The 27,528-nt window shown below is 39.3% G+C and overlaps 1 protein-coding gene across 6 annotated transcripts in view; it reads right to left on the bottom strand.

The window, feature by feature from the left end:
• LOC145994316 (transcription factor Sp9-like) overlaps window positions 1–27,528 on the bottom strand; it is a 142,647-nt gene that overhangs the window by 26,342 nt on the left and 88,777 nt on the right. For 3 of the 6 annotated variants that reach the window (XM_083130431.1, XM_083130423.1, XM_083130446.1), the window contains one exon: window positions 15,281–15,361. The exons of the other annotated variants lie outside the window; for them this stretch is intronic. In XM_083130431.1, coding sequence (XP_082986557.1) covers window positions 15,281–15,361 — 81 coding nt within the window. The remainder of the gene's footprint in view (window positions 1–15,280; window positions 15,362–27,528) is intronic. 6 annotated transcript variants of the gene reach the window in all.

Raw genomic sequence — 27,528 nt, 5'->3', positions numbered from 1 at the left:
TCCCACAGAGGATTATACTGGCTGTGAGTCCAGACGCCAGAGTCTCGTTAATCTACATGAATGCAGTCCAAGGGTGTACTACGAGGAAGAAAGGTTGACATGTGCGTGTCATCACAAACGGTTACCCCTACAATCTTGATAAGTAAATTATTTTCTGCAAGATGGGTTTTTAACTAGGGCTGAGCCGATACCACATTGAACCGATACCCATACCGATACCAATACCGATACCCATACCGATACTCATACCGATTTCCACCGATACCGATGTTGGAAATTGTAACAATTAAAAGCTGTTCAAAACATTCAATAATATCAGTGGGTGAGTATTACACTTCAATTAGATAAGCTCAAATTTATCAGAGTTTTGCTTCAAAATATTTAACGTCATAAAACACCTGTTATGTAATCACAAAATACAGTTTCGCACACAATGTTGGTACTTTTGATACCACATGGAGGCACATAGTTGTTCGGATCCCACTTTAAACTGTAGGTTCAGACCCGATTAGCGTATATGTGTGCATAAAGTGGACCTAAAACCCAAAACTCAATCAATCAATTAATAAAATTGATACAAAATTTATGAAAACCTCGAATTTTGCATAACATCCAGGATAATTGGACTTGGCGAAAGTGTCGCGTGAACCCCACAATGATGAAAATGCCGAAAAAGTATCGGCTGGTATCTGTAAATAAAATCAACCGACACTTTCCGATATGTTGACGAACCCTTGTTGTTTCTTGTTGTTAGTAATGGGCTTGTGCCGGTAATTATGTAATGTTCCAATAACTTAATGATCACTTTAAAAAATCAACAGAGAGGAGGTTTTACCTTTCTATCACCTGGCTGTGTATGGTTCCAACGCCTCATGTCTTATTTTGTTTGTCCTGGAGACCCTGTGAGCTAAATGTTGATATACGCGGCCATATACCCAGAGACGAATTGATGACGCGGTTACAAGCCTGGACGTTGCAATCGAAGTGATTGCAAATAAGAAAATAATTGGCGCACCCGCAAAGAATATCAACGAGTGTTTTGCTCGCAACGAAGCTCGTCGAAACAGCAGCGGCATATGAATGAGAGGCCTCTTCTTCTCTCTCTCTGTTCTCACTCAAGGAGTGGCGTAAACACAGTGGACGGAACCGAGAACATTCGAATAGGTGCGTTTCAATCACGCCATCGAAATACATACTATGGGATGGAGCCGCCATGATTGCGAGCCTCAAAAGCGACCTACACACAGAAAACTAAATGCATCATTTCGATTGATGCACCAGAATGCATCGATTGATGCACTAAAGTGTGTTTTATGGCTTCTTCAAAGAATCAGATTCACATTTGATGCATTTGGGTGCATTTTTGTATGTCCTGAGAGAAACACCAAAGTGCATAATTTGATTCAAGTGAGGATTTCTTTCAGTCGAGATGCACTTCAATGCATCAGTTGATGTTCCTTGATGCACCTTGATGCGTTTTCATGCACCAGAATGCATCTTTTTTGATGATGCACTTAAACGTTTCGTCTGAGCTGCATAAACTCTGTTGCAATTTCGTTGCAAGACAGCCTGCATCTTCGTTTGGTATGCTACGCCTACGAACATTTTAATCACCTGGGAAGTAGGTAGCATACAGTAACGGAGAACGCCTAATCCAGTCAGTGCCACTCCACATTTTCCAAATTTCGTGATGCGGGCTGTAAGATCGCGGAAATTTGCACACACGTTGACACCCTTTTGTTGTTGCATTGCTTCTTTTGCCGCTCGGATTCTTTCAAAGTCTCAAGGTTCCAGGGACTTAAAAAGTTTTTTTTTAAAACTTACCCGAAAGGTTTAAAAGGAATGTTTCGGGTACAAACAAGGATTTTGGGCATTTATAGGAATTTATAGTTGATTTAGGCATTTTTAGATCCCTTCATAAATTTCATCGTTTCATCACTCGTCCTTATTGTCGCGATTAGCCAAAAGTAGTAGAAAAGCGATGTTGAATAACAAATATTGCAATTGCACTTCTTTCAATATCAATAGCTGAATGGAATCCCAGATTATCCTTGAGAAAAAAGAACGACGCGGGCTATACATAACTAAGATATGAACACGCGACCTCTCGAATGCAAATCTACTCAGTCCGAACTCTTCGTTTTGCTTCCAGCTAAAGAACTGCAATGCTGTTACGACTCCAAGTTTGATGGCCATCGTTCTAGATTGTCGACAATGATTATCCGCTCTGGGAAATACCGATAGCCTCTCGCTGGCTTCCCAGATGCAACCATGACTCTGTAGGGGGACCCGATCCAGTTTTATGGATATATAATTACCGACTGCACCTGCATCTATTTTTTCCACATGGTGATGATAGCTCGAAACCAATCCAACAGGCCATTATCGTAGCAGGAAGACTTGAGGAATTTTCTGCAGACCTTTCTTACGTTGATCTGAAAGCCACGTCGAAACCACGAGAATATTGATAAGAATATTCCTACCACGTATAAAGCAAACAACCATGGGGTTGCATCCCATATCAACAATGCCAATAATACTGTATAACAATGACGAATTTCAGGGATCTCGAAGAACAGTCTTTCATTGGTCATACAGCTTCACTAAATTATTTGATAACTCTAAGCAAATATGCACAATTGCTAAAAAGAATTTTACTGGTGAAAAATAAGCTGCTCATCGCTTATTTTAACAAATATTTAGTTCCCCGAAATTATTTGCATATTACACAGAGGAAAAAGCTTGTTTGAAACAACCAAAAAGTAGTTTCTAGCAACCAAATATTTGTCTAAGTACGCGATAAACAAATGATTGTTTATCAGAACCAAATTCTTTCTAGTAATCGTGCTCAGAGTTAACAAAGATTTTGGTCAAAGTTTTTAAATTTAGTAAATGCTAATGTCTTTTGTTTATAGTTTCTGGAAAGCGTAACCAAATGTATTTTGTTAATTGGAACAAATCAATTTTATTCTGTGTATTTGCTCAGATGGTTACGTGATATTTAAGTTTGTAAGACGTGATTCGATTTGATTTTTTTTTATATATAGCCGCTTTTCTCCAACGTTTGGGTAATGACGACGAATAATATGAGTGATGATATGACGAAATTTCTGAAGAGACACTCAGAAAGAGAACCCATGCTCAGGCCTGGATTCGAACCCCGTAGCGCGTAGTGCTAACACTCAGCCACAAAGATCGGCGGTTTGTTAAACGTATTCACTATTATTCACACATCCAGAGCAATTGAAAAAAGACTTGACAAGATAATTACTTTTGGATTTCATCCTTTGAAGTTTAGTGAAAGACTCAGTGCTTTAGTAGCATTTATTTAATTTGGTAATTTTGACTAAATTTTTTGGTAACTTTAACGTGCACGACTTCAAAAAAGTATTTTATTCTGGTGAACAATTGTTTGTTTGTTGCCTGTTGAAACAGATGTTTCGTTAACAGTAACTATTTTTTTTAGTTACCCCAAACAAACTTTTTTCTTTCTCTCCCCTGTTTAACAAATACGCTACCCAGATAGGCTAATCGGGACTGGACCTACAGTTTAAAGCAGGATCTGAACCACTATAGGCCTCCACCGGCTATCGAACCTGGTACCCCTTGATTACAAGTCGACTACGTTACGACTACGCCACCGGGAAGGTCCAAATGGTGCTTGTTATTCAATATAATGTATAAGTTGTTTTATAGATCCTTGGGAATGCACTCCTCCTCCGAAGGAAAGAAGTGTAGCTATATGCATGCGTGACATAGTTCTGCTCGGAGTAAAACAATAAAAAAGGAAGCTTCGTTCCTCGTTTTTTTCTTTTCAGGTGCCAAAGACATAATGGTCTTCAAGTTGTCTTCGCGAAAATTATCTGCTAAGCAGCCCAAGGGTAATTCCCTATACAAGAGGACACAATGGAAGCGACAATGCGAAACGACAATGAATTAAGTACAATGACCGAGGCAGTTAACTTGCAAGAAAACAGTCCATTCTTAAATCTTCCTCCGCCCCGAGTAAATTCAAGCGGGAATATTTATTCGTATGCTTGTCCTCCTGGCTCACATGTCACTATACCCCCTCCACTTCTTTCTTTCCATTGCCCCAAGCGGTTTGTCAGTCGCACCTATTTTTCCAGAATCTCTTTCCGGTGTGTTGCGTTTTGTAGGAAACGGACAGAGGGTCGGTCCTCAAGTGTTGTCACGAACGCCCCCGGGGGACTCCCTCCAGGGGATTCACGACCATTACATTGCTTCGCCCTGTTTTTTTCTTTCCGTTTTCCATTTTTTTTTTCTGGTTTTATCCTTTTCGTGGAGGTAACAGATATATGCGCAATCCTGCAGTGTTGCCAGTTCCGTGCACAGAGGAAAAAGTTGGTTTGGAATAGCATCTCGAAAACAAATGTTTGTTGGGGTGACCCGTAGAGAAGATACCCAAATGTGACTTCCACGTGGTACATCCTGGACTGGAGTTTGCAGACTAACAAGGCTCTGGCGCCTCGAACTGCTTAACCACCAGGAGCGTATATTCCAAGCTAGCTAGGCTATCTGCGAAGCTTGAAGCGTAGAAAGTAAAATACTGAAGAAAAATCGATTAGAAACTGTGAACTAACCTGATTTAAAAAAGAAGATTATGACGACTCTGAAGTTGGCAACCTGAATTCTTAGGAGTTGGCAACCTGAATTCTTAGGAGTTGGCAACCTGAATTCTTAGGAGTTGGCAACCTGAATTCTTAGGAGTTGGCAACCTGATTTCTTAGGAGTTGGCAACCTGAATTCTTAGGTGTTGGCAACCTGATTTCTTAGGAGTTGGCAACCTGAATTCTTAGGAGTTGGCAACCTGAATTCTTAGGAGTTGGCAACCTGATTTCTTAGAAGTTGGCAACCTTATTGTTTTATAAGTTCGCAAACTGACTACCGTTGGGATGGCAACGTGGCTTCCTTGAAGACGTAAAGAATGAGCCGAGTCATCTCCCTTCCTCCATAGCCTAGGACCAGGTTGTATATTGAGCTAGTCCAGGTCTCAGCATACGCCACTGCGTCATCCATATGTGTTTGTGATTTTCCCTTCATCCACCCTTCATCACCATTCAACTTTGCGTGGTGAGGTCTAAAACTAAATGCACCAAATTTATCGATGGACCAGAAACGCATGCTTTATGGCCTCTGCGAAGAATCAGGTTCGCAATTTGATGCATTTTTGTATACTATAGTAAAGGTAACACCAAAGTGCATCATGCGATGCAAGGAAGTATTTCTTTTTGCCGAGATGCACTTTAATGCATCAGTTGATGCGTTTCTCATGCAACTTTCTGCATCTATCTCGATACACTTAAACATTTGGCCTGAGCTACAGACTTATGATTTTTTTTGTTTTTGTTTCAGAGGATACATTTACTTTTCTCTGTGTTAAAACTCTAAGTTCAGTCCCGATTGGGCTATCTCTACACAAAGTAGACACTAAAAAAACGAACGTTTGACACAGTATTAAGTTTTAGATTGATTATATCCATCCTTCAATTCCATGAAGGGTATACCGGAAAGAGCGCTGTGCTGTTTACACCACTCTTACAGTACAATGATCCTCCGGGTTTAAGAGGTTTACTGCACCATGCAATAAAAACAATAATCCAACCCTCATTTTAAAGAATTTTTCTTATCCAGAAAAAAAATCCGAAGATTATTAAAATAAATTTGATCCTGCAACACTGACCAGCCACTTCTGTGGACAGAAAGACAGGTGCCGTCCCTCTCGAGTCCCAGCGGGCAATAAATAAACAAACACGAAACAAGAAAAAAACGGCAAGGGGAGGAGCGCCGAGAGAGAGGGGGGGGGGGGGGAACAAAACTTGAACGTGAAATTTTCATAAAACCGTTGTGGACTAAAAAAAGGCCACAGGCAAGCTTATGAATACTTAATGAAGGAAGAAGATAATCACTAAATACTTGTCACCAAGAGGTTTGGTACCTACAAGAAATTCTACTTTTGTTTCCCGCCTTTTTCATTTTTTCCCATTCCATATAATTTCCCAATGGTAGCCACGATTGCATTCGATCACCATTGTTCAACAGTGTTGCCAATATTGGAAGACATTTTTTCTACAGCGGGAAGTAGGAGGACAAGGTATAATGATCATTTTCAGGTTGAACAAAAGATAATCGATCTTCAAAACACCTTATCGCCCTGAAGTCCTTTTCGCACAACAATAAAGAGAATATGTTTCATTTTTGTCCCCAACACCCCAAGCATCGCTGAGAGGAAGATTTCTCTGTCAGTTTTTTTATTTCCTTGTCACGCAGTCAACGTACTATAAATCTAAGGAACAGACGATAATATAGATTTGTGTGTGTGGTAAGAGCATAACTTTGTTAAACCCGAACTCATTGCTAACGTCGTTACCTGGTAATCAAGGGGTTTCGAATTCGATGCCAGGTGGAGGTACAAAGTGGTTCGGATCCCAATTTAAACTGTAGCTCCAGTCGCGATTGGCCTTTCTGTGCATAAATTGAACTTGAAAACAAAACTCAAACTAAAAAAACAAACTATTAGGATGTCCAGAAGGGTGTGTCTCGAATTTCTAAATGGTAAACAACTTTGGCAAGAACATTTTATTTTTTGGTTTGATTCACGGTGATCTCTCCGAAATTAACTTATATTTTCAACGAGTTACTATACCTCGGCTACGCAACTCCCGGTCCCTATTCACAGCCCAGAAGGGTTATGATTTTCTACAGCCGCTTCGGGAAGAAGGGGTTCTAATGTTGCCGCTTGTTGCCTAAACAGAGGGGCAGCGGTAGGACTAATTGGCTGTTTGACCACAAGTTTATAGAAGCGGCAACAGAGGGTTACTGCCATAAAGACGGTCCCCGCGCCAGTTCTTAGTATTTTCTCAGGATAGAAGGGTGATCTGGGGGATCCTAGAAAATTGTAAAGGAAGATCGTGACTGATAGATTTGGTTTATTTTACTTCGACTTTTTGCCACCTTTGGCTAATCGCCACGATGAAGTTAAATGATGATACCGCTCCACTATGGACGTCGGCACTTCATTGACGTATTAAAGCTCGACATGTAAATTTCTCACTTGCATCATTGTTACCTTAGCAAAAATGAATCTAACCATAAACCTTATTCTTGGTAAAGGCCAAAAAACTAAGTGCTTCAATCGATACTTTTCTGATACATGAAGTAGATTCGATACATTTAGTTCTCTGTGTGACAACATTTTCAAAGAAACAAAAATTAGATGTTTCAATTGACACACCAAAAGTGCATGTCAGCCTTGATTTGACGAATATCGAGTTATTGGTTAATTTTTGTTTATTTTACTTCGCATTTCTACCAAATTTGGCTAATTCCGAAGACGGTGATGATATGATGAAATTGACGAAGGGACACTCACAAAGAATACCCGGCCATGCCCAGCCCGGGATTCGAACCCGGGACCACTGGCGTCGTAGCCAAGGACGCCGGCGCATATCGAGTCATGTGGGTATTCTGAGAACAACAGACGAAATCACGGAGACACACAGTATACACACAGGTATTTTTTTCGACAAATTCGTCACAATCAAAACAACCCTTGAAGAAACCACCTTTCCTTACCCTAAACCTCCCTTTACTCACCCCCACCACCGAGAATGTGTTTCCGACGCTAGGGGTCATCATAAACTCAAACCTCATAGCTCAATTAAGAGCATCCACCGGTTGTATTCTGGTCGCTTCACGCTTCCAAGAAAACTCGTCGAAACCTTCTGGTCCTCGTATACCGCGTGGACGCGATATGAATTTTCAAGTCCCCCGTCCCTCTCCCCCCCGAACCTTTCTTTTGTCACTATTAAGTATAACGAATGAGACACACACGTAAAAATTAGCCGCTTTCGGAAGCTTTGGGCCTTTCGGGCCCTGAGCACGGCATTACAAAAAAAAAGGCATCTCTTTGTTCCTTCTTGCTTCGTTCTGAAATTATAATTTGTTTACTTCCTTTTTCTTTTCCTTTCGCGCTTTTTTCATTTTAAAAAAGGCTACGGTCGTATTTCTTCCCATTCAGTGACAATGTGAGCAGGCCGCAGTGGTTTTAAATCCACTTTCTCGAGCAGGTTTGTTACAAAAATATCCTGTCTTTCGTGGATTATTTCTGCGCGGCATAAAACGTTGTTCACTGGGATAGTATAGTTCGATTTGATGTCATTTTTGTTATTTAGCGTCGCTTCTACACAACTTTTCGCTGATCGTCAAGATGAGGATGAGTGATGATATGATGAAATTGACGAAGGCTCATGCAAAAAGAACACCAACTCATTCCCAGGTCGGAATTCGAACTCGGGTCTTCTGTCGTCGCAGCGCGCTGTACTAGCTCTCCCCCGGGGGTTGATTGGTTGATTGAATTCTTGTTTTAAAGTCCACTTTATGCATAGAAAGGCTAATCGGGACTGGACCTACAGTTTGAAGTGGGATCCGAACCACTTGCGCCACCACCGGGTATCGAACCTTCCCGGAGGGATCGTCAGTTTAGCTCGTCAAGGTCTCCCAGCATGGGAGATTTTGGCCATTATCAGTTTCTTTATTGATTGGCTATTTTGGTGTACGCAGAGGGGAGCTGATGGGGCTACAGCCCCTTCCGAAATTATCAAATGAAAGCAGTAAAGAACTAAAAACAAAAATGCGAAAAATGCAACTCCCCACCGTAAAATGAACGCCGATTACTTTTTTTGAAAATAGATGGGTTCGCACAGCCGGCATGTAGGCCAATTTTGTTTGTCGTGTGAAAGGAAATATCGTGAAATAACGTGAGCTTCTGTTTGAACAACCCAACACTGCACAATGTATCATCGTAAACAAGGTTCAAATTTCCTGCCCGCCCTCCATCATGGCTGCTCGAAGTCACAATGCAACAGTTTGTGACGTAGGTGAAACACATCTATACATGTACCCTGAAGCTGTAATACGAAAAGTTAATGCTTAACCATTCCATCAGGTTAGCGAGAATTGCCATCTGAAACGGCACCACCATCGAGTCAACACACCACCCTTCCTGGATTACCACCAGGGACCAACGCCCACCTCCTGCAACCCCTGTCAGAACAATTTCCTTACCAATTCGCAACGTACTCGGTGGTTGGAGAGATACGCGCCTGCCTTCCAAATGGGGTCGAATTTGAGAGTGTCTCGCCCACAGAAAGATGACCTTCGTCGCTTTTTCCCACCGGCTCATAAACGTCAACTTCTCCCATTTCCCACCCTCGTTCGTGGCAGTCGGCGGTCAATCCCTCAACCACCCTCTCGAGCGAAACCACCCCAGCCTGCAATTTACATCACGACATCACATTAGAAATTGATTTCCTGGTGCGGGGGGACCCTTGCACGTGTAAAAATGGCTGGGAAAATTTCTCTGTTGGTTAGGGGGTACCCCGGAGAAGGGGGGGGCAGGGTAGACTCCTCTGGTTAATGGCGAAAGGGAAAATACCGTATCGTTGCTATACCTCCGTGTTCCTACTCCTATGTCGAGTATTTTAGCATATATACCACATCGTGAATCCATCGGCCATATAGTTATTTCTTCTCATCTGTCTTCGTTAACATTTTTCACTTATAATGAATTGGAACTGTCTGGAATTGTTCCTGAAGACACTTACAAGTCTTCGTGTGGATAGATAGTAGTAAACTATAATTCCAGTTATATTTTAGCGATGTCTTCTATGATCTATATATATTTAGAGAGAGAGAGAGAGAGAGAACGAATTTAAAATACAAAGTGAAGATTTCATCACAGGAAGAACGAGGAAGAAAACAGAGAACAAAATCACTAGCAACCGTGAAAATGAAACAGAATGAAAGAATTACGATGAACAGGCATACAACGCTGCAGAGAATGGGCAAGCCAATTCTCTATTCCTAATACCAGTTTCTTTCGTATTTATGTAGTTTCGCAGCCATACATTTATCGCAAGCATTTTGTTAACGACCAGAATCTGTTCAATGGCCTTCTTTTATTCTACCAACAATCAGAATCTATGAACAGATATCCATTCCGCCAGCAATCAGAATCTGTAAAGCTGACGTCCAAACCACCAGCAATCAGAATCTATGAGACGCGAAACCATTAAGCCAGCAATCAGAATCTATGAAATGGACATAAATAAGACCAGCAATCAGAACGCGTGAAGATTCTGGCAACAAGCACGTCATCTTTCCGAAATCACTGTATACCTATCCAAACATTCCAAAAACATGCGTATTTGGGCGGGTTAAAGTTACAGTGGTGTAAGTCACCTTAAAAAAAGAAAAAAAAGACTTAGACACAGAAACCAGATCGAGATAAGTCATCTGTTAACAGAAAACGTGAAGTAAATCAGAGATTCATTCAACTGTCAACAGATGACAGTTTAAGGTCTAGTGATAAAGGAAACAGCTGTTGTGTTGATCAGCAAAGTGCTGTGAGTCAGACTTATTTTTCTTTTTAAAAAGTGACTTACACCACTGTAATTTAAACCCGTCCAATTGTTGCGACACCTTGTACGTACAACCGCCAGCATTCACAATCTGTGAGGCGGGACATCCAAATGCCAGCAATCAGAAGCTGTGAAGCGGTCTTCCATCCCGCCAGCGATCAGAATCAAAATGTCCATCGAATACAGAGAGGAGGCTGCAACACCAACGCACCTGTGGAAAACCCCGCCTTGCACCTGAAAATTCATTGCATCACTGCATCGTGGACGGGCAGCAGACCGATCTGGGTTGCTTCTGACACGCTTCTTTGGGCGTTGCCTTCCTCCATGCTAGGTTTTCCCCCTTCGCCGTCCTGGGAGCCAGTTTCAAGGATATTTTCGAAGAACTGAGTTGCTCAATTGTCTTCTTTGTGCTAGCAATTTTTTACCCCCTTCGAACAATCCTCTCTCCGCGCCTTTCATTGCAGCGAAGTAGTTCACCTGAGACTGAGACAGGCGATTTTCCAAGAACACGCTGCGAGAAACAGTGGAAGTGGACAATGTTGAAGAAAAGTCCTCGGAATGGTGCTAAAATTTTCACCAAGTATAGAAATAGTTTTCCTTATTAACTGTCCGTCTGGACCTGTCAAAATCTTCCCATCCATGAGCCGTAAGGTTCGGTTTGCATCTAATTCTATCTTCTTGGAGATATTTTGTGGCTGTTGCGTTATGGAGTTAGATTTTGCCATTAGTACAAGAGCTAGTGGTACATAATGACGTGGAGATGTCGAAATGACAGGATGAAATAAGGATCCGAATATCCCTCCAATACCAGGGATCGAAGCAAGGTATCTTGACAGAAAAGAAACTAATTTGGATAAAACACGATTTGGTTAAGCTTTTCTGTAACCATACACAAAACGTTTCTTAGCATGTACTAAATTTGTTCATTTTGACCAAATTCTTTGTTAACTTTAAACAAACGTGCACGGTTACTGAAAGAATTTGGATCTGGTGAACAATCATTTGTTTGTCGCCTGCGTATTCTGAAAATTTGACCCGCAACAATTCCAATTTATACGTAGTATATTAATTAGATACGCTACAATAGAAATAAAACGCCAATGTAGGCATGCAAGTAAAACAAATACAGAAGTCCGACAACTTCAAAAATTTTCCGGGAATTTCGTTATAATGAAAACATTTGGTGTACCGGCGGTAAACAAGATAAGGTTGGGGAATATTCCAAAGTATCTAAACTATACAATTTGGTTGTCAGTAACTATTTTTGTTTGTTCCACAGAAATATTTTTCTCTGTGTTGGTTGCGTAGCGTGACATACTAATCACTAAGAATAGTACAGGAATATAATGCTCAAGGAATTTAATGGTGCAATACATTTTACAAGTTGTTGAGTACATCGGTCATTTCAGTGTAAAGTGGTGACCTCGCCAGCCGAGATTCCGGGTTCGAGTATCTCTTTGTCAGTTTCGTCCTCATCGTCGCGATTCACCCACAGGTGTAGAAAAATGACGTATAAGGAAGAACTAAAGACTAACGTGTGCTCCTCCACCTCTTTTACTGGAAACTACTCCACTACATTATCTTACCCACGGTGGTCGATCCTGAAGTTGGTCACGAGGCTCGGGAATGAAATACGTGTTCGTGTAATTTGCGAATGCATGTTGAAGCATGGCTACAAACATGGGAAGAGCGTCATGTTTGTTTCCAGGCCACTTCCAAGGGTAAAAAAAGGTCGAGAGGAATAGGGTTTCACTACCCAGAAGCTGTGTAACTTAGCACAACTTCCGATGTTAAAGTGGTATTAAGTTTTTCATGGAAACAAAGTGGCACATCTTCTGCACGGGGATCCCAGATTCACTCGTTGAGATTTTGCTGAGGAAAGCAGTTAGTCAAAGATGAATAAAAAAATCCACTTTTGGACTAGATCAAGTGATCATATTAGCTCCGACACTATTTTGGTCAAAACTGTCAGATTATTTAACTATGTTACATGTACTCTAAAATAAATATGCTACTGAGTACCCATCATAATTAGTAACACGTTTGGTGTAATTTTGCACCACACATGTTAACGTGTACAGAAGGGTCAGGTTGCTAGATTAATCAAAAACACGTTTGGTTGAGTTTTCTGGTAACAATTTGGTAATTTTGGCCACATTGTCTGGTAATTCTAAAGAAAGGGACACGAGTCTTTTCTAATTTTGAAACTTTGAGTACATTATTTGGTAATTCTAAACAAATGAGCACGAGTCTTACTACATTTGGTAATTCTCACTAGATTGTTTGGTAATTCTAAACAAAGGAGCACGAGTCTCTACTAAAATTTAGTAATTTTGATATATAATTTGGTAATTCTAAACAAAGGGGCCCGAGTCTTACTAAATTTGGTAATGTTGACTACATTGTTTGCTAATTATAAACAAATGGGCACGAGCCTTTACTAAATTTTGAAACTTTGACTACATTTTTTTGGCAATTCTAAACAAATGAGCACGTATCTTACTAAATTTGGTAATGTTGACTACATTGTTTGGTAATTATAAACAAACGGGCACAAGCCTTTACTAAATTTTGAAACTTTGGCTACATTATTTGGCAATTCTAAACAAATGCGCACAAGTCTTACTAAATTTGGTAATTTTGACTACATTGTTCGGTTATTCTAAACAAATGGACCAGATTACTGAAAACAATTGGTGCTGGTGGACAATTGTTTGTTTGAGGCCTATTTAAACAATTAGGCTATTTGATCAACAGCGCCTATTTTTTGGTTTCTCCAAAGAAACAGATGAGCCATTATCATTCAGCCCTTACCACCCATAGACTATAAGAAATAAAATTCATATTATTAGTTGGCAAAACATGTCTCATATTTCATTTCCAAGAAAAACTTAAACGACCTCGCGGATACAAATATATAAAAATAAAAGACGTCTTTAATCGTTCCAGCTGCCGAGACGAGCCTTGTAAAGAAGCAAGCTGCCCAAGGTCCCAATCGACAAATTATTCCGCATTTATGTCGTTCTGCACAACCAAAGAAAGTAGATTTGTTGGTCTATTAAAGCAATGATGCGCCGTTATCTGTCTTATTAAATTCTATATAAATTATTCAATTGCCTCTGCTACACGTGAACTCCAACTTTGGGAAAATCGTGAGGGGGAGGGGGAGAAAACGTTTGATGCAAATCACGCTAGCCTTGAAGAAGTCACGTGTTCTCTTTCTTTTGGGCAGAGGCAGTCTTTGTCAGGAAGATTATGACAAAAAGAGACGTACCTCTAATAGTGGGTAATGCTGTTGCATTGTAATCAAAGATTCCCTGGTTCGATTCCCGTCGGAGGCATATTGCACACATGTTCTTTACTATAAGCTATAGGCCCTGCCCCGATTAGCAAACCAAGCATAAAGGGGACTTCGACAAACTTTCTGTCAAGAAAAGAACAAAACATTGAGATCTTATTAAATGGTTGACTCCAAAGAACAAGATCAATATAAGTAAAGGCAGTGGCGGGAGGCGAGGAGCAGCCCCCCCCACTTTTCGTCACTTTTGCCCCCGCACTATGCTAAATCTTATCTACAAAGAAAAATATACTGTCTTTGCCCCACCAGTTTTGGCACCTTGCACCCCCCCCCCCCCCGGTTTAGGAACCCAATCGCCGCCACTGAGTAAAGGAATACTTCCGTAACACAGTCACGTTGAAAGTCAGTGGAATTGTTACAAACGCAGAAGTGTCCGTGACTGTACAACGGTGTGGTTAAGTCTCATTAAATCCATTCTCCCTTACTATACCATTACGTTTACAATTCTATTTCAAGACAAATAGTCTATATTTCTAAGTGTACACTCAAGATTGAAATAAGGTATGCAGTTATGCGGAAATGTTCTAGTTATATGATCACAACAAACGACCAGATAGTGTACACGTGTGTACTCTACTCTTCAATTCTTATGTACTATCGCATTAGAACAATTAAGTACAATTCCTTTGCATTATTTCGTGCAACGCTGACAGATACTGATTATGAGATTTGACAAAACAAACTCAAAATAACAGAAAAGGATTAACTATATACGGATTTTGAGCTACGAAAAAGTAACAAATGAATCCTACTGACTAACTTGAGTGTTAAAACATCATTAACCAAACCACAATCATTAACCAAAAACAAACGAGAATGGTCGCGTGTTCGAATCAAGCTTGGACATGGATGATCTTTGTGAGTATCCCTTTATCAATTCCATCATATATCATCACTCATCCTCATCTTCACTATTAGCCAAAAGTGGCATAAAAGCGAAGTATAATAAACCAAATCAACCAATCAACAAGCGCGGAAAGAAAGGCAGAGTGAAAACTATTCTCAATCTCAAAATTTCAGTTACTTAACTTTACGTTACCCTTCATATGACATTCGACAGAACAAACTCAAAATAACAGAAAATGATAAACCATGTACACGTTTTTGGGCAAACAAAACCAGCGTCAGACTAAAATGCACAAAACAACAACAATAAACAAGAACAAGCGAGGAAAGAAAAACAAAACTCAAAATTCCAATAACTTAAAATGTATATCCAATTATTTATCCATTTACAGAATTCCTTTAACCATTATGACTTCTCAAATCCTATAGGAGCGACTCGTTCATTTTTTAAACAATTAATATCATACAACAATGAAGAGAAAACAATGAAAAGATAACATGTTAGTTTCAAGAAACAATGTCCCGACACCTTTACTTCTTTCCCCTTTATTTTCTGAAAAGAGTTATTATTGAAGATAAAAAGAAGAAGATAAAGAAGCAAAACCCCGCTCCAAGCGAACGCGGTGGATCCACTTACCAAAATTTCCTTCTCGCTAGGCCAAAGTCTAGATTTATTGTGCAGAAGGCCCATTCCCAATGCGGCCTGCCCATCCTGTACCTAGCACGGGAGAAGTACAGACTGTAATTAGCTGTTGTGGTCCACTAAGTAATTCATTTATTTATTCTATGATTTTTAAAGAAATAATTGAAGAAAGACTAAAAGCCACTAAAATTAATAAGTACAGAGCATAAATGTTTAAAGCGTAATGATAGCACTTAACTTATTTAAAGGGAAAATACGTAATGTTCTTATTCACCTTTATTCAATAAGATACAGATTATTTCATTTCAAGGTCTTTATCTTAAACTGCCCGACGCTCCATTAAAAGGCATTTGTCTCTAAAATATATTGTTATTCTTCTCCAAGTACGTTTAAAAGTATGATGAAGTAATGATTGTCTATTTGCAGTCACAAGCCACAATAAACATTACTTTACATGATGAAAGTGAGAAATATAAACATTGAAAACGGTGCAATGTTCTAATTCGATGAGGGTTGTGGGCTCCAATGGGTTTCTAAATGTACATTAGAAACAAGTTTCCTGTACGTTCCACGACGTTGAGAATTATGAAAATTTGTCCTGTGCATTCTTCGCAATTTGAGTGTTTTGCAGTGTTGCCATGTGTATTCTCCAAAGAACACCGCCACGTGGTGAAATCTGAGTTCCAGGCCATGAGGTAAGGCAACAATCTAATGGAGTAAAACACACACATAACCTAGGTCTCCAACAGCGACGGCTCCAGGATTAATCATCTATGGGTGTTGAGGGAGTGCAGAATGGAATTTTGTGCGTGCGATGTGGAAAATAAAGAAAACATGAAACATGCATGCATTCTTTAACCATTACATCAAATATCAATCAACTTTTATTATGCTTTTTTTAAAATGTCGACAAAATCGAAAATTACTAATCTTTTGCTTGCTTGTTTTCACCACAACAGCTAAATGTACAGGAAAGTAAATGCTGTGTCTCTTTCAGGTCATGATCAAATGAAATTTACAATAAGAGTGGTCTCGTTTACCTATAACATTCTACGCTGAAAATGACGATATCGTTTTTCATATGTCATGACGTAATATGACACTGCAACACAGCAAAAGCCGATTAGGTTGAATTGACAAAACACGTTTAGTTAAAGTTTTTGGTAATTGTAAACAAAAAAAAAGATGGCAGAATTTAGTAAATTTGGCAATTTTGACCAAATTCTTTGGTAACTACAAGCAAATGTGCACGATTACTAAAGAACATTTATTGCTAGTGAATAATCATTTGTTCGTCGTCTGTAATGTTTGGTTGCCAGAAACTAGTTTTTGGTTAGTATTCCAAACTTTCTTCTCTGTGAAGTATTCAGTTAAAAATATGTTTTGAAGAAGGGGTGCGGAAGGGGTTGCGTAAGAAAGTTATGGGATGCGCAAGCAGCCCTTCGCAACCCCCTGGTCTCCAAATATACTATTGAAATAAATAACAATTTTTTTGCCATTTAGAAACCTATGACTGAATTATACTTCCGTAGCTTACGAAACAAAGCTCTAAAATTTTTAAAGATAATAAAATATCAAAGTAAAGTGCATAGTTTGGAAGAGGGGAGCGGAGATACAAAGCGGGAAGATTCCAATTTTGCTATCACGAGAACTGCCCAAAATTTGCAGATACCAGTTACATGCCTTGAAGTACTAGCCTATCATTGCATTTGTGCGAAATGGTCAATGAATTGCAATATGTCGGGCGAAAAACAGATTTTTACCTTTCTGCACACGTACTCAACTCTATAAATTGAGCAATACTGTAAACTGTTGACTGAAAAAATGATGGTCTACACAGAGAGACTTTGATTAGAATCGCCCCACACCCACCCAAAGACTCGTAACCAAACATTTGTTGAAATACACCCACAAACAAATTATTTTAGTATTCATGCACATTTGTTCAGAGAATTTGTTCAAAATTAGTAAACTTAGTAAAGGATACGAAATTTTTTGTTTATGGTTAACTAAACGCGTCTTGTTAATTCAAACAAAATTATGTTTTTTTTGTGCACACAGAATTAATAAAATTTGGTAAGTACCAAAATAAATAGTAACCTTTGCTAAATAGTGTAATTTTAACAAACATTTTTGGTAACTCCAAACAAATGTACACGATTACTGAGAAAATTTGGTTCTGTTTAACAATCGTTTCTTTGTCGCATATTTAAACAAATTTTTGGTTAGCAGAAACTATTCTCTTTGAGACAATCCATTTCCGCTGCTATCCAACTGCCATAAAAATGACCATGCCCGTTTTTAAAGTACTAACCGCCCTTAATTACATAGTTAATCCAATTAATATAATTTTAATGATTCAGTTTTTAAAAATATATTTCTGGTACATGCAACGGCGATTTATAATCATTATCTATCTTTGTGCATTATAAAAAAGGGTTAAATTTAAATTTTGAAAAATGTTAATGGTAAAATATTGTAAATTTTACAGTTAGCTCTAAGAGGCTGAAATTTGAATTCTATTTGAGTCAAATTGATCACTCCGTTTTAGCATGATGATTTTAAAAAAGAAAAAAATTCCTTTGGAATAACCAAAAAATAGTTTCTGCCAACATTTGTTAAAATAGGCAATAACCGAAGTATTGCTCTCCAGAACCAAATTCCATTTTTGCACATTTGTTAGAGTTACCAAATAATTTGGTCATAAGTATCAAATTTAGTAAAGGTTACTAAATTGTTTGCTTATATTTACCAAAAGCTTAACCTAACATGTTATGTTAATTCAAGGAAATCTTTCTTTCTGTGTATACAGTGACAATACACGTAAATATATAGAAAAGAGAGAAAATTTGGAGTACCAAAATTGTTCTTCAAACCGATACGACATTTTTAGAAAACTCGATGCCGAGGAGGATTCATGATACAATCTAGCCTTGAGACTGACTGAAATTTGATCCACCAACCCACAAAGTCTCGTAATCAAGTCATCCTGGGTTCAAATCCAACTCTAAACTTTACCTACAGCCTAACTTTGTGCAAGAAATGGGCATAACCTTTGTCACACATTGTACTTCGACTCTGAAGACACATCAACTAACGACTTCACCTTCAACCCCCACAAATCCTTCCACCTTACGAATCAATTAAGCAACGTTAGAAAGGGCGGCAACCCTAATTACTTGTCTTCGGTGACTTCTTTGGAAGAGGTGGGGGACGCTCAAACGATCTGATGAATGCCTATAACTTAATGCCACGCCCTTCGTGAAGGGAGAGGAAGGGGAGTACCCCCCTTTCGCTCTCCCCATCTGTCCAAACGGAAGTTCATCTTCCTGACTTCCGGCGGCCATCGTGTCAGGCTCTAACTACTTAATCCAGAAAGTGGAAGCCATGTGTTAAGTCGCTAATTATATTTTAAAACGCACGCAACCCAGGAAATATTAAGTAATTGGTTTTCGAATTTAACAATTTGCAAAAAGACCGACAGCCTGTTTACATGTCTTATTTCCATATCACATGAGTACATCCAAAGTTTGTTATTAAATTATGTATTTTTTTAAAGTTACTCGTCGCAAACATTGAAATTAAATCATGCCGTGATTGATACGAAATAAAAAAAATATCACCTGAAGATATTTCCCCCCTGAAATACAAACTCTATTATGTCACTTCATCACTGTATAATCATGGCGTTGAAATTTAGTTAGAGCTAGTCATAACCTGTTATAACTTTTGTTTACAGTGAAATAATTATGCCTAAATTAGATACTGGAGATTTGGCCAACTTCCTTAAACATTTGTCCAAAAAAGGTTTTTAATCAGACAAAAACATGATTCAGAAAACCTAACCTAACTACGATAGTGTTTCTTTTAATGTTTCAATTACATATCAAAGTGTAGACTTTGAGTTATCTCTATGTGTAAAAGCTATAATCTAGGTGATGCAGTAACGTTAAAAAAATCGTATCTAAACCATGATTTCCGTATAAAATGTCAATTTGTGCTCTATCTGCAATTTTCTCAATAAATAAATAAATGTTTGAAGTATTTTTTCACTGATTCTGTTGAAACTAACCAAATGACTTATGCAGCTGTTGAAATTAGTTACATCAAAACTTGGTTCAATTACATCAAACTTAAGAACGAATTGTTTACAATTCTTTGTACGTCTCTCTCTGTCTTTCTTTCTATCTCCTATTTTTCTCTTTCTCTTAGTCTTCTTCTCTCCTTATCCTCCCTTTCTTCGTCTTGTTTCTTCTCTTTCTTTGTCCTATTTATCTCTTTTTCTTGGCCTTCTTCTCTCTTTACCCTCCCCTTCTTCGTCTTCTTCCCTCTCTATCTCTTTCTTTGTCCGTTTCTCTTTCTCTCTTCCTCTTGCTTTCTCCCCTTCTCTTTCTTAGCGTTTCTCTATTTCTTTATCTTGTTCTCTCTTTCTTTCCTTCTCTTTCGTCCTATTTTTCTCTCTTTCTCTCTCGCTCTCTTGTACCGAGTTATCTATCAACTTACGTTACGTTCATCTTTCTTTAGTCCTCCTCTCTCTCTGTTTCTTTTTAATCTAGGGCTTAGCCGATACCACTTTTAACTGATACCGATACTTGAAAATTGTAATAATCAAAAGTTGTTCAAAATATTGATTAATAATTGTGTGCAAATTTTCAAGAATTATATCAAATTATTAAATTACATGTTATGTTGTTACAAAATTCAGTTTTTTCACAAAAACCTGTTGTAGAATAAAGAGAAACTTCAAATTTTGCATAATTTTCAAGATAATTAAGCACCGCGAATGTGTCGCGTGTCATTTTTGGGCACCCCGCGAAAAACCAAAATGACGGAAAAGTATCGGCTGGTATCGGTATGTGAATCCCAACCGATACTTTCCGATATCGATACCAGTGTTATCGGCCGATACCGATACATGGGCATCGGCTCAGCCCTTTGTTTTTCTATCAAGGTTTCTCTCTTCGTTTACCTTTCCTGCACTGTCGTGCCAAGGGAGGGTTTGTGGGTGTCATACCCGCTTCCCCCTATTGGCCCATTATTTCTAAAAAAAAATGAACATCAAAGGCAGGAAAAGATAGCTGACTACTAAAGAAAGTATACGTAACTCCGCCCCCTTTCGAAAATCTTGGACACGCCACTGCTTTCCTCCTCACTATTTCTCCTATTTGTCTTTTTATCCCTTTGTCTGTCTGTCATTCTTCTTGCTATACTCTAAATGATGTTGAAACCTTCTCATTTAGACTATTTAGTTAAACCTAGACCATTCCATAGTGAGCCAGTACCCTCCTTTGCCCACCTGTAATGACGCCACCTCGAGAGCGTTGTCGCCTTACAATCAAGAGGTCCAGGTTTCGAATTCCGTTTGGGACATGACTGAAACAACTTCTGTCGCACGGTAGCAAACAAATTTTAACGAAGACAAATTCTCGTAGATTCTAATTTCTCAAGCATCTAACGAGACTTTGACAGTAAGATTCGTTCCCGTTCTTGGTATCAAAACAGTGGAACACGATTAAAAAAACAACGCATCCAGATCTGGTTCCAAATGAGCCTAGTTGGTAACAGTGTTTGGTGTCGAGTTTCCAAGAGGCGCTGACGTGAGCAAGAGTAATGAGAGACGCTGTCCCCAGGGCGCGACACAGGCGAGAGGTTGGAGCAAGCGAGAGAAAGAAAGAGATGCGCTGCTTGCCTTTTTCTCTATGAAAAATGTAAAAGTCAAAAACTGAAGGGTTTCACACAAATACTAAAACTACATTCAAGATTTTTAAAATGACCGTGGTATTTCTCTTCTCTTTCCACATATTCATCTGTGAGATTATGTAGGTGTATGTAACAGTGCTTGTATTTGTAGAAGTTTTTAACCATGCTGAGCTGTATCTGTTTAGTACGGAGGAATAATAATTATTGTCAGTGCAACATAGTTAATATCACAATTGTTACTTAGTAGTGACACGGTGAAGATGTGTAATACACACAGCGCCATCTGTTGACGACTTTAGTTTTGAGACTGAGAACGTATCGAAACAATAATAAATGAAGTTTAACGCTCTTTTCCCCCTTTTAGGGGTTGAATTTTGGGAAAACTCTTTTTGGGTGGATGCTTACGTCATTAGGGGAAGGCATCCTTAAAATTCCAGGTTCGTATATAATAGGTCCAAGGGTTTGTACTATAAACGTACCGAAATAAAGTGCCACTTCCGGGAATTGTTGGTATGGTGTGGGGCACATTCAGCTGCTAACACTTGGCAGAAAACGGTTTCTCAGATATGCTGATAGCACAAAACTTGACCCTCCTAACCAACTTGCATGCATTATTTTCACAGAATTCAAATAATAGATACGTTGTTAGGTTAGAAGGCCAGATTTAACGCGACGTGATAGCAGATGGGTGTGCCCCTCACCCAACCTATATCTTTGCATTCTCAAACCTCTTAGATTAAAATAATCTGGAAGACTAATGTCCTGAATATCAGATGTTATCTCTTTTGTGGTCTTGCTACTGTGAATACGTACTACGAAGTTAGTTATCTATGTAATAAAGTAAAACTGGGTGGAGAGAAATAAAGAAGTCTCAAGATTTTGACGCAACAACATTATGTACCCAAACAATGACACATTCTTCACGAACCTTCAAAATAATATTGTCAAGTTAAATTGGTTTGCTTTGATTGATTGATTGAGTTGGTATTTTAAGTCCACTTTATGCACAGTAAGGCTAATCGGGACTGGACCTACAGTTTAAAGTGGGATCCGAACCACTATGTGCCTCCACCGGGAACCGAACTTAACTGGTTTGCAATAACAAATTTGTTAGCTCGCCAAATGTAAATCAAAAGAAAATAAAGGGAGATAATAATAATAATAATAATTGTCATTTTGTGAGATACCAAAATTGTCCGAGCGACCGGGAGAGTGAGTTCATTCCGGGGTTCCAGGAGGGTTGTATTAGGGTTGAATTTCGGGAAATCCCTTCTTAACGTGTGCTCATGAGAGGAAAAACCTAAATTTTCAGGTTTGTAGATCCGAGGGTTTGGGCTATGCGTTGATGAGCCAGTGGGTGAGGGCAAACGCTTTATTTATTATAATCTTCAATATTTGTTTAAAAAAGTTAACATTAAAAAAAAAATCCGTATGATCTTGAGGCTGAAGGCCTGACAAGTGACTTTTCATTGAGATGACACGTGGTCAGTACAGGGAGTCCATCGGCTCTGTTTTCCGCCTTTCGATACATCTTTTTCAAGACGCTCTCCAGATGTCCAACAGGAATCGAACCCAGGACCCTTTGATTACAGCGGTGGAGATGCAGTTTTGCTGTCAAGTTTATGTGGGTTCCAGTACTCATGGCAGTATATAAGAAGAGGATTTAACGGATTCAAACGCCCCCACTGGTTTAGTAAACCTTTTGCAGTAATTGTGTAATAATGTCAAATCGCAATGGGTCAAAAATTGGTTGAAAACGATTTTGAGAGTTACATTAATATCGCACACACACACACACACAATAAGGTGTTTTACGTCTCGGATTTTGGATCATCGGACTTTGGACTACACCAGAGCAGTTTTCGAAATTTTCTCTCCTCTTCAAACTCTGAAAAATTACATGTGCTTAGAATTCCTTCTGAAGCATTCACGTTAATCTTGGTGTGGTTTGCTTCTGTTGTCCAGATAATCTCAATAGTTTCGTGACTACGTATGCCTATTAAACTATTGACAATATTCTAGACAACAGCGAACCACACGGAGATTCACGTGAATATCCATTCTTGATGATGCACTTAAACATTTGATCTGAGCTTCAGACTTTATGCATTTTTTTTTGTTTCAGGCGGATGCTTTTACTTTTCTCTGTATGTTTGTTTTCCTATGTAACCAGACTTTTGGCTCACCCTGTAGATGGAAATCGATATAGTTTACTTCGACGCACAATTACACAACGCTTACCACACTTGAGAAACACAAAGCATAAAAAAGAATCCACGAACAAACTGAATGAATATTCCTCTCCTTTAGCCTGGGAACAAACCAGAAGAAGAAAAAGGCACCAGAAAAAAAGCTCTGACAGACAGGAAAACATAAAACAGTGGAGTTTACAAAGAACCCAGAAGAAAAAACCCACCCCTATCTCATTGTACCTGTTCCACCACGTCCGCTCTTCCCCCAATATTGATGTTATTCCTACGGCGCGTCAAAGGGATGGCTTGAAATATTGGTCGTAAAGCGAAACACCTTGGGAGAATGGATCTCCCCACGCGGGCTAACTAAACGGTTCAAAGTTCAACTGCCGTCGTCTCTCTCTTGCGCTTGAAAAGAGCTGCCGGGCGCCATCTTGTTTCTCGGATTTCCTTTCCCCTCTTCATGTTTCATTAGCATGCGGCGAAAACGCGAACGTTTTTCAGGACAATAAAAGACTCTCGTTGAAGGAGGGAAAGGGATGGTTCTCGGAAGGGGTGAGAAGGACGATGACAGTTTCGGTACACGCACGAGAAAGGGTTAATACAGTATAAACTGCATATCCCGGAACCTCTATAAGAAGGGAACCTGTAAATACGGAAAAAAACAGTCCCCAGAACGGACCGATCTTATACCTGAAAATTACCTGATTAACGCGGAAACGTAACATCATTTAAAGACCAACGACATATTTTTATTCTCAGTAAGACGGAAATTTCTTCCTTTATTTTTTTCGCTCGCAAGAAAACAATGCAATACTGTAATGGACACGCCTCTGTTGCCACTCGCTTATCGGTAACATTGTCGATATGAAAGAATGCGCTACAATACTCATAGCTGTTACGATTCCGTTTCTTTCTTTCATCTCTTACCCTCTTTCTCCACCTTTCTTTGTCTATTTCTCCTCTGTTCTTTCGTCATTTTTCTATTTTTCTTGTTATCTCTGTTTGTTTCTTTCTTTTTCTTCACTTTTATCTCAATCTTTCTTCACCTCTCTTATTCCATCTTTCAATCTTTCTCTTTCCCTCTATGCACATCGCGCTACGACGCCAGGGGTCCCGGGTTCGAATCCTGGCATGGGCATGGATGTTTGTGAGTGTCCATTTTACTTCGCTTTTTGTGCCACTTTTGGCTAATTTGCGAAGATGGGGATGAGTGATGATATGATGAAATTGATGAATGTATCGCATTTTTATTCATGTACGTACATGCATTAGTACTCTACATTATAAGTAATACGAAATGTAAATCTGTCTTTCCACTATTTCCTGCAGCGCTCTATACTGTATTTAAAGTCAACCCTGTATAAGAAGGAAAACTGTTAAGACGGAAAATTTTGCTCGGAACCATCATTTTCCGGGATAGACAAGTTTTACTGTATTTGGGCTAGGATTTTCACATATTTTTTCGGTAAGCGTGATGTGTTCCCTAATTAAGATGCTTTCTAAGGACATATTTAGGCATATTTTGACCATTTCTACGTGATAGAGCATATTTTGATAAAATTTTTCGGTCATACTCAGCATATTTTTGCTCTTTCAAGGAATATACAGCCATTTATGAAGTGGATTCATTCTTACTTTCCATATTCACTCAAGTTGTTGAATTTTTTTTACGTACCAGTTTATTTCCTGAAAATGGTGGGGGGAAAATGGATTTCTTCCTGCTGCTAATGTGTTCTAACGTGTTTTCGAAACGACCAATATGTCAACGCACGCACATGCACACACAATCAAAATTTCATCATTTCTGTAAAAATCTATTTTTATCTCGAAGCAGGGCCATAGTTAGGCATTTATTTCCAGGATAACGGGGTGTTAAGAGACTGTAAGACCAAAGGTCTGTTTCAGGTTCGATTCCCTCAACTGACAAAAATAATTTCATTCACCTGAAGACGATAGGTGCTCTCTTGAAACAGTGTTAGGTAAAGACACTAGATTGGCGACTTGATTTGGTTTATTTTGCTTCGCATTTCCAATCGCGAAGATGAGGGTAAGTGATGATATGATGAAATTGATGAAGGGACACTTACAAAGAACACCCATGCCCAGGGCGGGATTCGAACCAGGGACCCCTGGTTTCGTAGCGCTCTGTGATAACTACACCGTCACGGGAACAAAACGGTTGTAAGTTGACAATGGATAATGCCCATTTAACATTTCACGATAATGCAGAACCATTGTCACTAACAGAAATAATATTTAGGGGATGACTTAGGGGAGAGTGTAGGAAGATAATCGCTCCCAGACTACCTATCCTTAATATGCACAGTGTCACAATACATTAAATAAATACAACTATAATGCTTGGTATCTTGCGGTATAATCAATGCTCAGGCATTGCATGTTAGAGGGAAAAAATGGATTTCCTGCAACGAATGTTAAGGTTAGGATTTAGATATACATAAGAGAATTATGCATGCTTGTGTATGCGGTACCGAACCTCCGTCTCACAGGCCAGACTCAAAAATAACTTTCAGCATGATACGAGGAGAAGCATTCTGATTAAGTTTCAACTTCCAGATGAGGAATTTTATTTCCCCTTCGTGTCGCAAAATTGTCGTTCGAAGAGAGTCTTATCGCGTTCCCAGTAAATATATTTCAGACATCGTGGGCGTCAGGTTCTACAACTATGGAGAACCGATTGAGGTCAGCTATTACTAACGACTTAATCCACGTACACCGTCTGTTGGACTTTCGAGATTTCGAGCTCAATTTGCATTGAACTTCACGTTAGGATCTAATCGGATACTTCGGATACCTTGATTTTTTAGGCTACACACATAAGCTATACCGATATGTATTTATAATGGAGCACATGCATACGTGGTTTATATGTGAAGGTACGGTCGCCGTCAAGAAAAATGGGACACCCAGATCCTGAAATGCTAGCTTTGCTGCAAGGCGTTATGTGTGTTGCTTAACTCTACGGCGATGAGGGGATTTCAAAAGCGAATTTTCAACCAACTTCTACCACCGCCGTATAGGACTGCATCCCCCCAAAACAAATTATATTTTCTTGCCATTAGTGCAAAAAATAAATATTTATACTTCTGCTATCTTACTGCGTCGCGTTGCGCTGTGTGGAGCTTTCAAATTCACTTGGCGCGCGATGAGAGGCAAACTGGTATATGAAGCCGCTTCCCCCTCGGGGACTGCCAGTACATCTCCATGTTAACTCTAACGTAAGCACTGCGTCTACTTCCCTCCCTGCTAGGCCCTTGTCAATGCTAAACAGCGGTCTGCATTCAACGCAGCCCAATGTACGGTGGCGCTGCCAAGTGGTAGAAATAGAAAGCTCTCACTATGACGGTGGCCAGCACACACAAACATGCGATTACCGAGAGAAACAGTGGCCTGTCATGTAACGCGTCCGTTTCGCTTGTCAGTAAGTGCGTGATAGTTTAAGTTTTCGAATCGATTCCAATAGTTATTTCTTTTCTGGCAGTAAGTTATATAGGCCTAATCTGGTTCTGAATGGTAAATCGTACAAGTAAAAATGAATAATTGAATGAAAGACCGCCGCATGGAGTTCATCTTCAAATAGTTAAGGTAAAGTACTTTTTTTTTCTATGAATGCAGCAATAAGTAGCATGAGCCGCCACTGCCGGTGACTGTACGTCAACAATAAACTGGATGTGATATTACTGAGCTGTGCACCTTTCATTCAAACCACCGTTCCTTGTAGTTCACACTACACTCTTATAAGTTGCCGTAAAAATTACGGTATTCTAATTTTTTCTCTTTTTTTGTATTTCAATTTTAATACTTTATTACGCATAAATATAGATTAATGATTTTAAATTACAGTTGGTTAGCCCAGCGCGCTAAAAACCCAAGGGTCCGAGGTTCGTGGCATGGGCATGGGTGTTCTTTGTGAGTGTCTCTTCATCAATTTCATCATATCTTCAGTCATCATTATCTTCGTGATTAGCTAAAAGTGGCAGAAAAGCGAAATAAAGCAAATTATTCCCTGTCCCAGCTAACTGTAGACCAGGCGAACGAGAACAAGTCTCTGCGCAAGTAGTGACGCGAGACGGCTCCACCAATGAACATTGCGAGAAACGGGATTGTGTAATGGGCGACGGGAGTTACCCGATTTCCCTAATTCGCATTGGCTTTCAACACTCGATTTCCCTCCTCTTTCTGCCGCTATGCGCGGCCCTGCTCTACAGTTAGCTGGGATAGGGTATAAATCAATCAAACAAGTATTTTTGTGTATCATTTCGTAAAAGCAACCCCGAAGTGCGTCATATGATGCAAGCAAATATTTCTTGCTATATTCAACTGTAC

The sequence above is a fragment of the Lepisma saccharinum genome, chromosome 1, assembly GCF_977018435.1.
Source record: "Lepisma saccharinum chromosome 1, izLepSacc3.1, whole genome shotgun sequence".
NCBI classification, from domain to species: domain Eukaryota; kingdom Metazoa; phylum Arthropoda; class Insecta; order Zygentoma; family Lepismatidae; genus Lepisma; species Lepisma saccharinum.
Note: the sequence above shows the minus strand (reverse complement) of the source record. Positions and strands in the feature narration are given on the sequence as shown.